Here is a 17737-nt window from a genome sequence, read left to right on the forward strand (position 1 = left end):
TGAAAATACAAAGCAAGACAGTAAAGATCACCCAGCAAAGCAAAGTCATGTAAAATCCCAAACTCCCAGGAAATAATCATATTCTCCCCCACTGCTTGCCCACTTCAACTGTTCTCCCAGAGCTCCCATTGAAAGGAGATCAAATTAAAAAGGCATTACACAAATGAGAGATTGCCCCAGTTATAATCTCAAGTGGCTCCCAGCACTACAGCAGCACTAAGGGAAAACCCTGAGCACACCCGGACACACACAGACTCTCATCGTGCATTAGCAGAGTCAGGTTTACAAGGGGAGGAGAACAAAAATTCCCCTCGCAGCAGCCCATTTTGGAAAAGAAAAATAACAAATATGAAACAACGATGCTAACAGCAAGATGGGAAGCGGTTCCCCTGTCCTTCGCGCCGGGCCCTCCCCGCAGACCCCCTACTTTATCGAGACACAGACAGGCACGGAGCTCAGGTCACGTTTATTACAGCACCAGGCCGAGCCCAGCCCGCCGGGGCTGCCGCCGCTGCCCAGCACCCGGGCCCAGCCGCCCCGCAGCCCTCCGCCGCCCGGCCGCCCCCGGCCCCCTCCCCGCAGCCGACGGCCCCGGCTCGCCTCCCCCTGCGGAGGGAGGGCGGGAGGGGAGCGGGGCAGGTCCCCCCCGCAGCCCGCCTCCGCCGCCCCGCTCGCCAAGCACCGGGAGGGGACCGGCGGGGACTCCCACACGCACCGCAGCCTCCGCGCAGCCCCCGGGCTCTTCCGGGCTGAGGAATGGCTCTCCCCGGTCGCGACAGAAATGTCACAGGCACAGACAACAAACGCGGCGGGAGGGGATGGAGACTGCACACGGCAAGCGGCGGGGTGGGGAGGGAAAGCACGCGGGGGGTAAGGTGGTACCTTGGATGTGCTGCTTGATGACATTTTCCAAATGGTCCAGCCTTTCTATAATCCTTAAAGTGTCCCCTTTGTCTTCCTCTAACTTTTTTTCTGAGATCGGCTCCTGCACTTTCACATAAACACTGGCAATGTAGTTGGTGACCCAGCCCACGTACAGCAGGCAGACGATGTTAGTCATTCCACTCAAAATCACGCAAGTGGACACTAAAGTTTTGGTTTTCCTGGTGCACACCATCCTGAGATCCCTCCATATAGCTCCAAAAATCCTGTGATCCAGAAAACAAAAATAAACTGCGATGAAAATAAATCCTTTCCCCCCTTTCCCCGAAACGGAGACCACTCAGAAGTCAGTAATTTTCCATGCAAAAAGTTCTCTAATCCACAGAATAAAAATATTTGCCGCCTACCTAGAAGGAGAGGTGGGGGCGGGGAGGGCTGATAATTAGAATCCTGGATTTTAGTACATTAAAATAGCTCAAACTTTGCGATAGCAGTGCCGACAGGAGACCAGCAAGGCGAGCCAGCCGCCCGGCCGCCCCCTGCTCTTAAGCGCCAGCTCCTGCCAGGGGCATCACGGACACCAGCAGCCAAGTGCCCAAGTGTTGCAAACTTTGTTCCCTCCGACGCCGCTTCCCATCGCAACCGGCCACCGCTCCAGAATCAGACCTCGGGAGCAGCTTGCCGGAGAGTGGGGCTTGCTCGGCCGCGGATTGACAGCCCCTCCTCCAATAAAGAGCCTGCTCTGGCAGGGAGGTTGCTGCCATCGCCGTATGGCCGGCGGGGACCCGCGCGGGGCGGGGTTACCGCGGGGCCCACCTGCTCCTCGCACACTCACTCTCTCACACACACACACACGGCGCTGGGGCCCCTCCGCCGTGCTGCAGGCCGGGGCGGGAGGGCGGGGACGGCGGCCGCCCTGCTATTTCTGTAGCCGGCTGCACGGAATTTCCAGTCTCCATGGGAAGAAGCAGCAGCAGCAGCCGGTTCCCCCTTTGCTGCGAGGTGCACGCTCCGCTGCTTGGCTGGAGAGCGCAGCCGGTATCATTAAGCTACATGCTCGCACAGAAGGTCATCCATTTGCCGGGGGGGGGGGGGGGCTGAAACCGGAGACATGCCTTTGGCTCGTCGGAGCTATCGGTTCCACAGCTCCAGATACCCAGCGACCACCCACTATTACAATAGGTTTGTCTTTCAGCCTGTTTGCGTGCCCCTCATCCCCGGGGAGGTTACATTATTAAAAGCTAATTGTTGCTTGCATCTGCACTGGCAAGCCCCAGTATCCATCCACCGACTCCCACAGGAACACGCTGTATCAGAGGATACCCTGTCCAGAATTAGCTTCAGTATCAGGGACAGTATCAGTAACTCACAATTTACTTCAGTGTATTCATGCTGCTTTCCTCACCTCATATTTCACGTGCACTTTTGAAAGCACATTAAGAAGGCAAAATCCTCTTGATATGAATTCACAGTGATTTGGGAGAAGGTACACAATTGATTAATCTCTTCCATTCCCACTAGATAGGGACTTTTGTGATAAATTAGATCATTTTGGAGAGGGACTCTTTATCAGGGAACGTAGTGATAGGACAAGGAGTAACAGTTTTAAACTGAAAGAGGGTAGATTTAGATTAGATATTAGCAAGAAATTCTTTACTGTGAGGGTGGTGAGGCACTGGAACAGGTTGCCCTGTGGACGCCCCGACCCTTGAAGTGTTCAAGGCCAGGCTGGATGGGGCTTTGACCAACCTGATCTAGTGGGAGGTGTCCCTGCCCATGGCAGGGGGGTTGGAACAAGATGATCTTCAAGGTCCCTTCCCACTCTAACTATTTTATGATTCTATGATTTTCTTTGATAGTCTCAAGACAGAAATGCAACATTAGCATGACCAGTAGTAGGAACAATGAGGCACCTGTTAATTAACACACTAAAAATTATTTTAAGTGCTTATTATCCAGTGAAAGCAAGAAGTAACAAATGCTGTGGATCATACTGTAGTTTTACATATGCAGTAAAAATAAATTTATCTTACTTCATTAGTCACCCTCCACAACTGATCACTACTCTAGGATTGTGCTGTCTGTGTGCAGAAAGCACAGCAGATACCAGGACACGCTATTATGAAGCATACAAGTGTGAGCATTCAAACTCTGCAATACCTTGAATGTACATTTCAATATCTTAATAGAAGTAAAAATAGATGATTTGTCTTAGGGCTTGGGGTTGTTATTTTTAAACTAATTATAAGCAATACCCAGTATTCAAGAGGGAAGGCAGGCAACTGTCCTGCCAAAAGGCAGAATGACTTCTTCCTTTCCATCAGTTGGTACTCCATAGAAACAGTAAAAATTACGGATACTCAAACACATACAAAAACAGTGCCAAGAGAAGCTGCAGTAAACTCTGCCAATGAAGCTCAAAAAACAAACTGCTGCCTCAGTCTTCTAAGCCTCTCTGAAAACTAACTGAAATTTTGGCCAATTTATCAGTACTTCCCCAGTGATACACTAAAGGAGGCCGGCCCAACAGAACTCGTTTGGAAATCAGAAAATATAACTCAAGGTATTTGAATGTGAAAAAGAGTATACATTTACATCTTAAGAAAAAAAATATTTCTAGTAATACAGGAAGTTTGCTAGACAAAACAGTCGATGAAAAATTTCAAGCTTTATAAAAGACAAAATATTGACAGAAGATACTAGTACAGCTCCATCGCATAAGTCAATTATCCTGCTTGGTCTGCAATGAACATTTGTCGGCAGCATCATTTATGTCCCCATTTCCTATCTTTGTACTTCAGTGTTACAGCTTTGTGTCTGGTAGCAACCGACAACAGTAAACACGTATCACTGAAATCTTTAATTTATCTAGACTCGCTTTAATCTTTGTAAACTCTAAACTCTGCCTGCAGTCACAAAATACAAATTTTTCAGCCCTGGCAATTTAGACAGAAACCAGGACTTAGCCTTGGACTTCTCCATGTAAAGCAAAACTTAACCGAAAACAATCCAGATAAGGGACGAGTAACAACTATTAATAAGTCATATTTTCCATGGAAGTTTATAAAATATTAACAAACAACTAACTGCTTTTATAAACAAATATGAACAGTACTTGTTACTAATAACCTTCAGCATACCCATAGTGACAAAAAGGTTTACAAAAAGATGGCTGATATGTCTCACGGGCCTAATGGGTTACTTATAACAGCACATAATTGATTAACCTTTTATTACAGTGACTATTAATAGTTCATTAGCCCTTTGCTCTCAACAGTTTTCTGATCACGTTTAAAATATAGTTTCATTTATAACTACGTTCTACTACCAAAGCTGCACTCCTCATCAGTAGAACAGTAATTCTCAGTCTCCTCATCTGAGCCCTGATTTCACTAAACTAGTGTTAAAACTTTGACTTCATATAGTAAAACCTCCAGAGGCTTTAATACATGAAAAATACACTTGCTTTTATGTCGCTGGTAATAATATTCTGGACTGGCCTCTTTAGATGTCTATTTTTTTATGAGTTTATACAAATTTGTAGGCATTCAAGTGTACACCATTTAGAAATGGGTTGGTTTTGTCTTTTTGATTTATTGTATCCAAAGGAGCCCCCTTTGTGCAAGGTGTTATTCAAATACATAAGCAGTCCACTTTTATGATTTAATTGGAATAAAAACGGGAAAAGGAACAACAGGAGCATAGAAATGCTGCCAGCCTCACAGTATAGTGGGGGGGGAGCCCTAATTAGGTGATAAAAACTCTAAATGGTTCTTCTTTTTTAACATTTAAATTACGGGGAAGCACAACGTCTATGAAATTTGTTCTCTTAAATCACAATGGTGTTTTTGAAAGTTCTACTTCAGGTGTTTAAGCTTCAGGCAGTACAATCTACTGTGCAGGTCATTAAACTAGGTGGCTGATTTTATCCTTGTCCCGATACCGATCTGCTATGTCACGCTATGCAAATTATTTCACTTCTGTTTGACTCTAGATAATAGAAAAAAAAATTTCTTAAAATTTGTATGTATTACAGGCTTCAATATGAATTGCCCCCAAGTACACTACTGTAATAAGACACTATTTCAACCATTGCTGAGGAAATATTAACCGCATAACCTAGTAAATACAGCTGCCACTCATCTTGCATTAAAGTGTTCTGTAAAGAAAGTAATTCAATTAGTATTTCTTACCTGTCATTACAGTTCAGGGAAGGAAAATGATAGAAAAAAAAAATATGTTTAAGAACTAAATTTTTATTGTTGCATTTTGATGTGGGCTAAAACATTTTTATTAGTAAGAAGGTCCTTGAAGAAGGCAGTAGCAAAACATCAGAACCAATGGTATTTACATCCCATTTTACAAGAACGTGTTCCTTACACCTGATTAGAAAACAATGGAAAAGCTTAAAGTTTTAACATTATTTTGATTGCATTCTATTGAGATTCTCAGCTGAAATCCTATTAGTTTGTGAAGATATAATCTTCATTATTATCTAGTCTGAGTAGATTTTCTTCTATTATTCCTTCCCTCTCACCCACAATGATCACATCTTTTCTTTGGATGATGACAAAAAATTCCAGAGGCACTCAAAAAGCAACACTGCATTTTACATTGTGGAGAGAGATGACCAAATGCATGCAGAAAAGTCTGAATCACCCTGAGTAGGTAATTTTTTTTGAAGCTCTGCTGTCCAGGTCTGTACACATGAATCAAAAACTGTCTCTTGAGCAGAGATTACCCCTTCTGTAGATGAGCTCTTCCCAACAGTTCAAGTTATGAAGCTGTTTTTTTTAGCTCACCAAAAGAGATAGCTTTGTTGTATTTTGAATGTAAAGGTTATGAGTTCAGTCCCCACGGAAGTGATCTGATGATCTTTGGTATCTATTGTCCCTAGTCATCTCTCTCACTAAATTTAAACCAATCTTAAAAATTTTATTAAATCATAAAAAGACATATGCAGGTATCGCAGATACCTTTGCATGTTCTGTAGCTGGGTTTTGAAGGAAGGGGTTTGTTATATGGATGTTCCAGATAATGAACATGAACTGAAAAAAAAAAAAAAAGGAAAAGAAAAAAGAAAAAAAGAAGAAAAACAGGAAAAAGTTGAATGGATGAAAAGTGGGGTGGAAGAAGACAATAGAAAAATAAAAACTGCTTTTTCCTTGTTATGCTGGGATACATTATCATGATCTTTATTCCTCTGGCATTTTCTCTCTTCCCCACAACTCTTACTCTCTCTCTCTCTTGCCTTCTTTGAGTCCATATCTGTTCTCTTCATTTTCTGTTATTCCCATCCCTCATTTAAAAATCATTTTTAAGTTTACACTAGCTGTGTTACACATCACCCTTTGTGACATTTTTATGAATCAAAGTTCATTTAGGTTACGCAGGACTCCTCACTTTTCAGTGCTTGGCAAAGACTGCTCAGTAAAAAATGAACTACAGTAAAACTCAGTCTCCTATTGCGATACTGCAGTCTCCCAAGGCGGAAAGGTAGTATGGTGCCCAACTCACAGGCATTCAATGGCATGTGGATAATTAACATCCACAAAGCATCCTTTCAAAATCATTTACTTTGCACTGAAAAGAAGAAATGAAACAATACAGAAGATACAGAAACAAGAGACAGAGTGTGTGTGTGCTATTTCAAGCTGAAAACTGAACTGGATCCTGTCTTGTGGATTGAACTCTCACTGCACATAAAGCAATGAGGAAACACGTCATGCAAAGGGAACAGAACAGAGCTGGCAGAAACATTAAAACATCTCATGGAAACACGTACAAAAGCAACCTGCAAGAGACAGGGGCACATGAGTCCACATTTCTTCTCCTTCACCACCAGATTCATACCTTAGAAGACATTTGCTATCCCCCTTATACTTATGCTATAAAATTTATGTCTGTATTTTTTGTTTCCAGATGGCACTTTCCACTCTCAGTGTTTGCCAGGCTTACCTAGTCCATTTGTCCTTCCAAAATGTTTTTCCATCCGAAACATCTAAAATGACTTTATACTTTAATTGATCTCTGCTATGGTGTTTTATTAGTTACTTTTACGCACTGGCATGATTTATTTTTTTTCTGGCAGCATTACACTGCACTATTTATTTGCCGTAAAACTCTCAGTTAATCCATCTCAAGTGAATCACGTGTGACCAGCAATTCACCAGTATGAGTAAAATATGCAACATATGGCCCTTTGCAAGTGGCATGTCTACAGTTACTCAGAGAAGCATTATGTTCTGTTCTTTTCAAAGCCGTGATGCATCTACCCCAACACCCCAATGACAACCCTGTCCCTAAGCAACTTCAAGTATATTCGGTTTTGGGTGTTAAGCCTCATCTGAAACACATTTCCAGAGGTTGTGGCCCACCCAATCTCTGAATCTTTTTACGTTCAGAAGGAAAAAAATAGGTAAACACAAATTCATTTGTGATATCTAAAAATCTTGTCTTTCTCCACCCAGTTCTCAGTGCTGGTTTTTTTTCTGTCTTTAACTATAATAATACAGATCATTGTACTATGTCAAGCAAAAACTGATGTAGCTGAATATCCTATTTCCAAATACTGTCTAACTGATGTAGCTGAATATCCTATTTCCAAATACTGTCTAACATTTAGGGACAAGAATAGTCCTTTTGCCTGGCAAAGCTTCAACACATTTAATGACTTAAAGCCTTTCTGTGTCAGAGGTTGCAACCAAGCAATTGCTTACACTAGCTATGTAAGCAATTACAAATTCACAAATTAATCCCTTTTTGAAACCTGTACTTTCTCATATTCTAAGGAAACATGAACAATCACTTTGCATTCATCTTTCCATGTGTGATTGTACAGGCCTATCATATTCCTTCTCAGATGGCTCTTGGCCAATCTGAGTCTCTTACATGCAGTCTCTTCTCACATGAAAGGAACTCCATACTGCAATTACTTTGTCCTTTTCCGCTTTCACCCTTTTTTTTTTTTTTCATTTTGAGATGGGATGACATGGCAGCTCAGATTGATGCATCATTTCATACACCATCTTATTCTCAGCTCCCTCCTTTGTAATTCCTAACACTGTCAGCTTTCTCAACTGTCACTACGCCTGAAGTTAATATCAGCAAACTACTCACAAAGATCTCCTCCTCGGTTATATAAATATAAAGCCCAGTAATAAACTAGATGTAGTTTCGTTGGTCTTTCTAGGTGTAGGATGCCTCAAATTTTGCTATTTCATCAACTTGGCATCTCTAACCTTTTGCAGTTAGCTTTAGAAATTACTATAGTGAATAAGGTATCCTCACAATTTACATGCTTCTCTGAACATGTCTACACATGCTAAACAACGCAGACCGCAATCTCCACTTACTCATGACCACCCTCTTTTTGGGAACTAATGATTTCTTCCTATTCTTTGTTCTTTCTGTCTTCATCAGTTTTTAATGCATGAATGGAGTTTCTCCTTATGCATAATGGGCTTGGAGAGCAAACTCCTAGGAAGGTTTTGCAGCCCAAGTTCAATTAAATCCAGCATCAACCATATCACCATTATCCGTATGTTTTCAGATGTTTCAAAAAAAATTCAGTAAATAGGTGGAAAGTTACTTCCTTCAATTGCTCATAAGAGAACTATTTATCAAGATAAAATTCAGAAGAAATAATTACCCTCTATCTCATAGGAATAGCATTATATATTTTTAGGCTTTCTGGAGGCTTGGAGCTTCATTTTGTTTCAGAGGCATTTAAGCGCATTATGTCAGGTAATAGAAACCACTATTGAGTGAAGGGGTAGAACCTCAGAAGTGACTGAAAACTGAAAAAAGAGAACGGAACATTAAAGGAATTGTCCTTTTTAATCTGAATTGATGGTTAGAAAAAAAATGGATGACCTCTGAAGGCTCAGTTTATTGCTCAACCAGAAATTATAAAGAATCTGGATGATTCTTCTTTACTGGTTTAATGCTAGGTAGGACAGACACCCTTGAAGGATAATGCTGGTGAAATCAGTTGGTTTAATTCTTCAGTTTCCCAATCAATGTTATCCCAGCCTTTTTAAAGATGAGTTTTGGGCAGCTGTCCTTCAGCCAATGGTTACAGTAAATGCACAAGACCCTCTGTTGATGTTCTTTTGCCAAATTCACATCGAAGCATGCAATTCAGCTGAAACATGGATCCTACAATTTGAGACTGTTGAAACAACTTTCTGGAAAACACCTTCTTTCATCAGGTACTGCAGCCACAGCTTCAGCAAACCAACAATTTACATTTACATTACTAACTTACCTAGAGTAAGTTAGTAATTCATTCTCTTTTTTAGGTAGCTGAAAAAACCTTCAGTTTTTTGTGTGTTTTTGTTAGTTTGTTTTTGTTTTTTAAAGGATTTGATGATGTCCAGGAGTAAACTCTTCTCTGATCCATTGACTGGATCAACAATAACAACCCCCAAACAAACAAAAAAGCCCTTGTGCCACTTTTAAACAAAACTGACTCCACAACAAGAAAGCTTTCAGACCAGCTTAGTATGACAACAAGAAGTATGAGAAGAGATGGAAGTTTTTATTTGTTTGGGTCTGGAATGTCAGGCTGGTCTGTGCTGCTAGAAAATCTAACAAAAGTAAGCAACATATTAATACTTCCAAAAGATTTCCTTTTGTTTAAAAAAAAGAGAGACACTTACAAAAGTCATCTAAGTACTCCAAAAGAAAGCCCCCAGAGGAAGCAATGGATTAGAGTCATGAGTTATTTCAACAGCCAGTACAGCTCACCCCGTATATGATTCAGGAATTTTTATATATAATTCTTTAGTCCTTCAGGTAGCCCTCCTGATTTTAGAACTGCTGAGAAGAATATTTCAAGGAATAAAGTTCAGAAAAAACTTATAATCCTTTTTAAAAAAAAAATAAAGGAAAGGTTGGTACTCATAAAAAAATTTTTTTAAGAATCTCATATGTAGTTCCAACCAGATTCTTTCCTTACTAAATAACAATATTCCAGATGGTATACATTTGAGTCATATGCACATACTCTTTTGATATGCAGCAGTCACATTCCTTACATTTTGTTCAGTGGGATACATATGTTCTATGGTCTTTGGCACAACAAATCAAGCACACCCCCTTCCATCTTAGAATTGTTCAAAAGTATGGAAGTGTTGAGTTACAACATGGCAGTAAATTTCATTTTTAATGCAGTCCCGTATCTCAACCCGTCATCCTGGGGTAGGCTTGTATCAGTTGCATCTTCCAAAAGAAGGTCAGAAGAAGATTTAGGATTAGATTATATGCACAATAGGCTTCCATATAACCATTGGCTTCAGCATGCTTGCATCAGTTAAAGATAAAAGTTCCTAGTTTACATTTTCAGAATCTGTAGCTCTAAAAGCACTTAAAAATGCCATTAATTAAAACTTTCCCTCCTCTGGGAAAGACAGCAAATATTTCTTCTGTCACACCTTCATGGAGCCACAAATCAAGAGATCTCAGTGTTTGACACAGACAGTCATTAAGAAGTTCAACACAGGTTATGAACATCCTTCAACACGTTGAGATGAAGCACAAATAAGTTCATGTTTCAAGCATGAAGCATGAATGGTTCATTAATGTGAACTATTCAGGTTCAACATATCTGAACTGTTACTTGAATCAGACCTAGACCACCAAAATCTTAGCATTTACTCCTAAAAATTAAGTGTCTTTGTCTTCCTGAAAAGTCAGCTCTTCCATCCTACATCATACCTGGCACAATTAGCAGCAGACAGCCCCAGTACACCAAAGGAACAATAACCTTTGAACACCACCTGAAAAGAAAGTAACTACCTACTGAAAAGCTTCCTGAAGTCTGCAACGCAATTTGGAGATCTTACATCAAAACAACGACCCCATACGACATTGGTTTCAAAAATGAAAAACACAGCATAAGTGAGAGCTATTTGTATAAATGAAGAAAAGTCTGAGGGACCTAGGCTTGACTAAATCTGTGAATGGTCCACATAAATCAACAAATTCTCGGTTACCGAGACTATCAAAGCTAATCGGGCACTAGCAAAGGGATTTAACAAATCAAAGTAAGCTCAAAGCATAAAGTAGCATTAACTTTTAGGGAGACTTACTGTATCTCTGTGAGCCTAAAGAATTATAAGTTGGTCAAAAAGAAAAAAGCCAAGGAAAATACTTTGGTACTTGTAACATGAGGAAATGGAGCACCAGTTTCACTGAGATTTTGCTTAGATTATAAGGACTGGGCCGTTGAAGGTATAAGCACGAGAAGATGGCATGAAAACAAACTACATGAGGATTTTAAACGGAAAAGTTATGACGCAGCTGGAAATATTGCCATAACTGTGCAAAAACTCTGGATGACAACTTGAGGCCATTGTGAGTCATTGCACTTCTGTGGGTTGATGGTACAACAGGTAGAAATAAAATGCTATTATATAATTTGGAAGATTTCCAGTCTGGAAGCTGGCTTCAGATACAATCAATTCTAGGCTCCAGTTGTAACATTATTTACAGCTTAATTTATAGCTTGAATTTTTATCAGCACAACACACAAATCCACATCTTCTTCAGGCCAAATAAAAGCTACAAAATGTCTTTTGTAACAGGCACCATGACAGGATTACAAAAATGTTCAGCCTTTTTTGACCGGAGGACTGCAAATGAGAACATAATTTTTTTCCGTTGTTTCTTTTTTGTTGTTTTTTTTTGTTTGTTTGTTTTTTTTGTAATGTGCTCAAGTGGTTTCACCCTTCCTTGTATTGTCTTTCCTAGTCAAGTTCAAAACTAAACAGGACTCACTTTATGGCTACTGCTTTGTTCGTTGCCAAATTCATACCGGATGTCAGAAAAACATCAAACTATTTATTCCGTTCTTGGTCTTAAATAACCTGCGCACTAAGAAAAATAATTTTGTTTTATAAAATCACCTACTTTTATAAAGCTCAAGACAAGAAAGAGCATGAATTTCTATTTGCCTCTGCTAATGCCAGCTCACAGTATGTCCAGTTATAGAATAAGTTACCACCAATTAGCAATACTACAAGATCTTCTAAGGAAGCAAGCAGCTGAATTTCCCTGTGTAGGCATCTCAGTTTACCTTCCTGTTCATTATACTATTTACTCCATATGTGCTGTAACAGTCGCTTCCAGATTCTCTTCTGCCCTACAGAGAACTTCCGTAAAAACATTGCTGGCTCCTGGGGTCTAGAACAGAAAATGAGAGCTCAAGCAACTATTGGAATCCTTGCTGTTACTGAAATACCAAACACCACATGTTTAAAGAATAAAGAAGGAGTTTACTATGGAAATTGAATGAGAAAAAGATACTCAGAAGTAAAAATTTATGCACTAGATCTGTAGTACTAGTCAGGAGATGGAATCAGAAAGCAATCCACAACAGGAAGGGATATAAGACTTCAGAGATTTTTAAAAATTTTGGTTTTTCAGTTACCTCAAAACAGTCCATGTTAAGAGACACTGGTTCAGTTCCTTAGGTTGCCACAGCTTTGATGAATTAAATGGCAATTTTTGAAATCCAACAACCTGCCCAACTACTCATTTTGAAGTCTTAGAGGATATCTAAGTCATCATTTTTCAGCCACTGAGATGGCATCCAGACACTTTAAAGGCTGCTGTTGCTTGTGTTTACCAACCTATACAGTTTCAAAAAAGCTACAAGATAACATGGGTTGAAGAATAAGGTGCAATCTGTTTAAATCACGCCATGTCTCTTCCTCCCTAGCACCTCTTAGTTGTGTGCTTTCAACTACCCAGTTTTATGGTGTTAGTTTTGTTAGACAATTTCCTGTATAGGATTACATTCCATTGGCTTCTTGACAAAAACATTCAGGCTGGAAGAGCCAAAATCTTCAACCATCAACTAGAATAGCGTAGCTGACATATGTCTTCAGGCAACTGCAGTGTGACATCTACAAACACCACTGTGCTAAAACACAAATTTCACTAATCTTAAACAACACTTCATGTTGTGACTTAGATATCATTATACCAGCAATGAACATAGGCCAGAACTGTTGTGTTTAATGCCATCTTCGCAGCAGGAACTCAGGTTAACCTCAACCATAAAACAGTGCTAACCAAAACAGCCTTTTTCAACACAATGGGGAGAAGGGCAAAGAACTTCAGCTGAAATAAATCAGCACAGATCTGTTGAAATGATAAAAGAACAAGAGTCTCTACCAGCTAACAGTCCGAATTCCTTTATTTAATGTCCTGTTCATTAAAAGATCTTCTAAGTTCTTGTAGTTATCATTATAGGATGCAATTTGTTGCTTTATGATTTAGACAAGTCTTTAGTGAATGCAAGGTGTCCAAGCACAGGTGCCTGTGTTTCCAACTGGCAAGGTAGCCATAAGATGCTCAAAGTCAGTTGTATAGAAATCACAGAAACGCACTCTCAGTTTAGAGCCAAGAATGCTCCATCTGCTAATGAAGAAAACAAGACTAAGTTGAATCCTGCTGTCATCCTTTTCATTAGTGGTAACTACTGAATAGACTAGAAAAAGCTGATGAGGACAATTCACTAAGGTTAAAGACCTTGGATGGTGATTCTATCTAGCTGTTGATAAAGTGGTGCAATATAGACCATAGATATCCATTTGTAAAGTCTGGAAATCACAGCAGACACTGCTTCTCTATAGCTTGTAAACAGTATAGTTATTTTAGTGACAGAAATTCTGCTCAAGGCTCATGTGTAATTTAAAAGAGCCTCACGCTTTCCCCCCGCCCAGGATCTGCCTCAGCAGAATTCTGTTTCTTTCACCAGGGTGTTAGAAAGGTTCCGCTACGTATGTTTCGGAAATAAAGTTTTCAACTCTGAGAATTAATGTCAATACTTGGTGGGCCACCAATGCCATGGAAAAGTAGTGTAAAGTGCCACTACTAGTAATGTTCCAAATGACAACAGCACTTCCTCCTCCTGCATCTAGACTTCTCATCTGAAGTCCCTCAGGAACAAGATGATACAGAATCAAGATTCACATACTGATATGCATGGTAAACAATCCATACAAAGAACATTTTAAGCTCTTGCAGCGGAAAGTAAAGAGCAAAGGGTAGACAGAAGGTGGAGGATTATGAAAAAAAGACAGGAAAACCACTCAACCTGTAAGCAAAGGGAAAAAACAAGGTCCAATAAAAATTTTACAGGTAGTATTAAGCGTTCACCAGTGACACAAGGAACAACTCTATGCTTTATTTTTTCTCTCAAGGGAAGGACCACTGGAAAGACTAAAGAGAAGCATCTAATCTGCTGTTTATTTTTTGGTGATACGAATTTATTTTACTTCCTGCTGTAAAAGACTTGGGAAAAAAACCAACCATGTTTCAGAGTAATTTTTTCCCCCAGCTCAAGCAATTTCCACCAGTTTTAACTTAGATTTATCTATTGCATGCCAAGCATTATTTCATTAAAATGCTGTGTTCTGAGGATGACTCATCAGTCAAATAATATTTCTGTAAAATATCTGCAGAACTCAGTGATACCAGGCTGCAGAATACACTGCTAGCTGTTAAGAGCAGTAATAACTCTAGTTGCCATTTTTGATGATAGGACAAGTAAGTAGCCATAATTTGGGAGTTATTATCATTGCGGTTTTTGTTAAGCAAGACCTTCTGTTTGCTATGAAGAATCATCATTACCCGTTTCTCTCAGTAGGCCTGTTTTCATGCTTGTAAGTACATTCTGATCCTTTCTGATAATCAAATGGCATTTAAAACACTCAGCATACAGCAATAAGGTGACTTTGGTGTTTTGTGATAGGACATCTCTTGGTAACGGATACCTTTAAAACAGGTAACTGTTTTGAAGCCAGTCTGTAGCAAAGAGAACTCATGAGACTTCTATGATGCTAGCAACTTAGATTTGTTGCATTTTTCAGAAAAGTCAAACTGACATCATCCTATAATACCTCTACCATCTTGAAAGTTCAATTGCAAGGTCCTTTTTACAAGGCCTGAACATAGAAGTTAATGTCCTTAAACCTTAAAGGGCAATATAAATGCCAAGCTCCTCAGAAAACTTTGGAAAAAGTGAGCCAGGCCTCCTGGACTCACTTTTATAATTTTTATTTATTTTTTTATGAGGAATTATAGGAAATAGCTTTCCTTGTGATTTTTTGTTATTTTCCTTAAACCAAAACAACTTAATAGCTATGACAAATGCAAAAGGAGGAATAAAAGTAAAGTGCCGCAAGCTTCTTTCATTAAAGTCTGTTTTTCACTTCTCTATCTCTGGTAAAAGAGCCCAGGAATATCTCTACAATACCAACATTGCTTCATTGTTTTTGTTTTGTTTAAATGAGGCAACATACATCAATCCAGCAGCAAGAAAAAAAGAATTGTCTTCCTCCTCTGACGTGTGGGAATATGCAATGAAATAGATTACATTTTGGCTCACAAATCAAAATTTTATCATTAGCACTGTCATCATGAGATACAATACCACTTCGTTGATCAAAGGCTAGAGAATACTACTACTTAGGACAGTAGGAAGTAGAAATATTTCAAACTAATTCATGTCCACTGTTAAGATACTAATTTATTCAACTCAGTTTTTTAAAAAATGAGAAAATAGACCCAAATATGAGTAAAATAACTACATTATTTCTTTAAAGCCATTAACTTCAGGCAACATACAGGACAAATACAATTAATAGCTCATTGAGAAATATTAATTTCTTCCCTGAGAAAATTTCAACAAAGATGAAAAGCATTCATCTCCAATCTGACTTCAAAGCCTTTGCTTAAAACCTAGGTATGGGGGTTCCCCCCCCCCCCAGGTTTTCCACAGAAAGCATTCCTTTCTGTGGGAAAAGGCATTTTCATTAAAAACAAAATAAAATAAAATAAAATAAAATAAAATAAAATAATAATAAAATTCGATTACCAGCATGCTAACTTACATTTTTTTTCCGATTAAGTGGTATTTTTAATGCTGTATATTTATGCTGCATTACTTCTGAACTGTTCCACATTCTTACAGTGAAATAAAAAGAAATCAGTCAGTTAAAGGACATACTTGTTTGAAATAAAAAGAAAAGAATCTGTGGACTAGTTTAGAAAGAAACTAATCCAAGAGTAGGTTCACAACCCTGTAGGATATTAAAACTGTAGTAAGTCTATCATGCTTTTAAAAACAAAACCAAAACACCACCACAAAAAGAAAAAACCCTGCTCCTTTCCTGTATCTCAAAACCTAAGATTTTAGAAAATAACTGAAACATTTACTTTTAACCTTTAAGCCATCTTTAATGGATACCCTAATTCAAGACATAAGATGCCACATGATTCACATCCATCTTCATGAACTAGAAATAGGACACCTTTCATATCAGATAGGATACATAGTTCTTGCACTGTTTCTGTGTTGGGGAACATTATAAAGCCGAATACATTTTGTTCTGCATCTGGAGTTTAATTAGGTTAAATGAAGTTTATTTCCTTTTTCAGTTTATTGAACAAAGAATTATGACTCCTCTTATAGTCATAAAGCCACTCACAATCCACAGAAGGGGTCACCTCAGACAGGTGTTCCCCCATACCTGTTCCCTGTTACCTGATTGCCAAGCAAGGTATCTGGATCAGATAACTAAGGCAAACCCCTCTCTAATCTGTGTGTCGGTCAGTCCTTCCCTACTGATGGTACTGCCTCACAGAGAGATTAATGACCCTGCTTTGATCAACAAAGTAGGCTCCTCTCCCTCAGGCGGCAGAAGCTCGAACAGCTCAGTGTAGTTTCTGCTATTGACTTAGAGAAGGAGTGTTATATAGGCATCAGGGCACAAGAATAAGATTTCTTTAAGACAGACCTTACAACTAGAAGAAAGAAAAGAAAAAGGGCAAAGCTTCTCCAGATTTTTGACAGGAATTTATAGAGCACTGAAATTTGATGCTGCAGTAGGAAAATACACAAAAGCCTTGTTAAATGGGCCTATCTCAAGAAGCACTGAGGAAAAATTTATCCCTACAACAGAAAAAGGCCTTACTGAGTTCTACAGGCAACAGCACAAACCCCCAAAGTATTTATAGAGGTATAAAGAATGCTCACGGGAAGAGATGAGGAATTCCTACAACAAGATTCTCACTAAAGAAAGAAAAAAAAATAATCCCACTTTTGATAATAAACAGAAGAGCAATTAAAAAGCATCAATTATGACCATTAGAGAGAGGTGGCATCAAGATCGGAGAGGAGATAAAAGATCCTCTTACGGGCCATGCAGGTGCACAGTATGCTAAGATTCAGTCCAAACTAGAGTATTCAGAACAACAAAGCAGTGAAGTTTCCTTGAAATTTATTTGAATCTTCCAGTGAGCATAAATATTTGAACAGAGATAGAAGGGTGTTTTCTCTTGACTATACCGCATCGGGGAAAAAAGAAGGGCAGGGGTTGTCAAGGATTTTAATATTTTTTTTGGTGGTGGAGAAAGGAGGGAGCATGCTATTTTATGACAGCAATCATGGCATATTGGAAAACCCTACGAACTGCAACTGCTATTGCTCTTGGCAAAACCGTCATATTGGCATGAACAGAATCTTTTATGTGTTATTTACTATTGTCCATCAATGCCACTAGGGGGATAGGTTTCAAAAATTCTGGAACAGCAGAGAGAGGGTAAAATTCTTAAGCAACAATTCTTAAGGCTGACGCAGCCTTGTTAACCTGAACGGACCATTCCGATCTTAAACCAGTGGACATGTTCCCCCTCTTTTTGTGAGCTTTCACGGGGGGTGGAAAGAACACCAGCAGAAACACCCCAAATTGCAGAGATCACAGTAAGTGTTTCAGACCAATTATACCACCCACTATTCTGACGTATTCGTGGACACTATTCTGAGAGCACTTATTAAGGA

The 17737-nt window shown here is 39.4% G+C and overlaps 1 protein-coding gene across 13 annotated transcripts in view; it reads right to left on the reverse strand.

Annotated features, from left to right (window-relative positions):
• Positions 1 to 1735, reverse strand: part of GALNT18 (polypeptide N-acetylgalactosaminyltransferase 18) — a 281814-nt gene extending 280079 nt beyond the window's left edge. For 3 of the 13 annotated variants that reach the window (XR_012586862.1, XR_012586861.1, XM_074586020.1), the window contains exons 1-2: positions 1290 to 1723; positions 883 to 1148 (exon numbers count right to left, since the gene is read on the reverse strand). Coding sequence is in view for 10 of the 13 variants with exons in the window: in XM_074586020.1 (XP_074442121.1) it covers positions 883 to 1117 (235 nt within the window). In the remaining 3 variants the exon portion in view is untranslated. Of the gene's footprint in view, positions 1 to 882; positions 1267 to 1289 lie in introns of those variants that run through there. The other 10 variants (XM_074586014.1, XM_074586012.1, XM_074586011.1 and 7 more) reach the window with 8 other exon arrangements.
• Between the last annotated feature and the right edge of the window lie 16002 nt (positions 1736 to 17737).

Source organism: Larus michahellis, chromosome 4 (assembly GCF_964199755.1).
Source record: "Larus michahellis chromosome 4, bLarMic1.1, whole genome shotgun sequence".
Lineage (NCBI taxonomy): Eukaryota > Metazoa > Chordata > Aves > Charadriiformes > Laridae > Larus > Larus michahellis.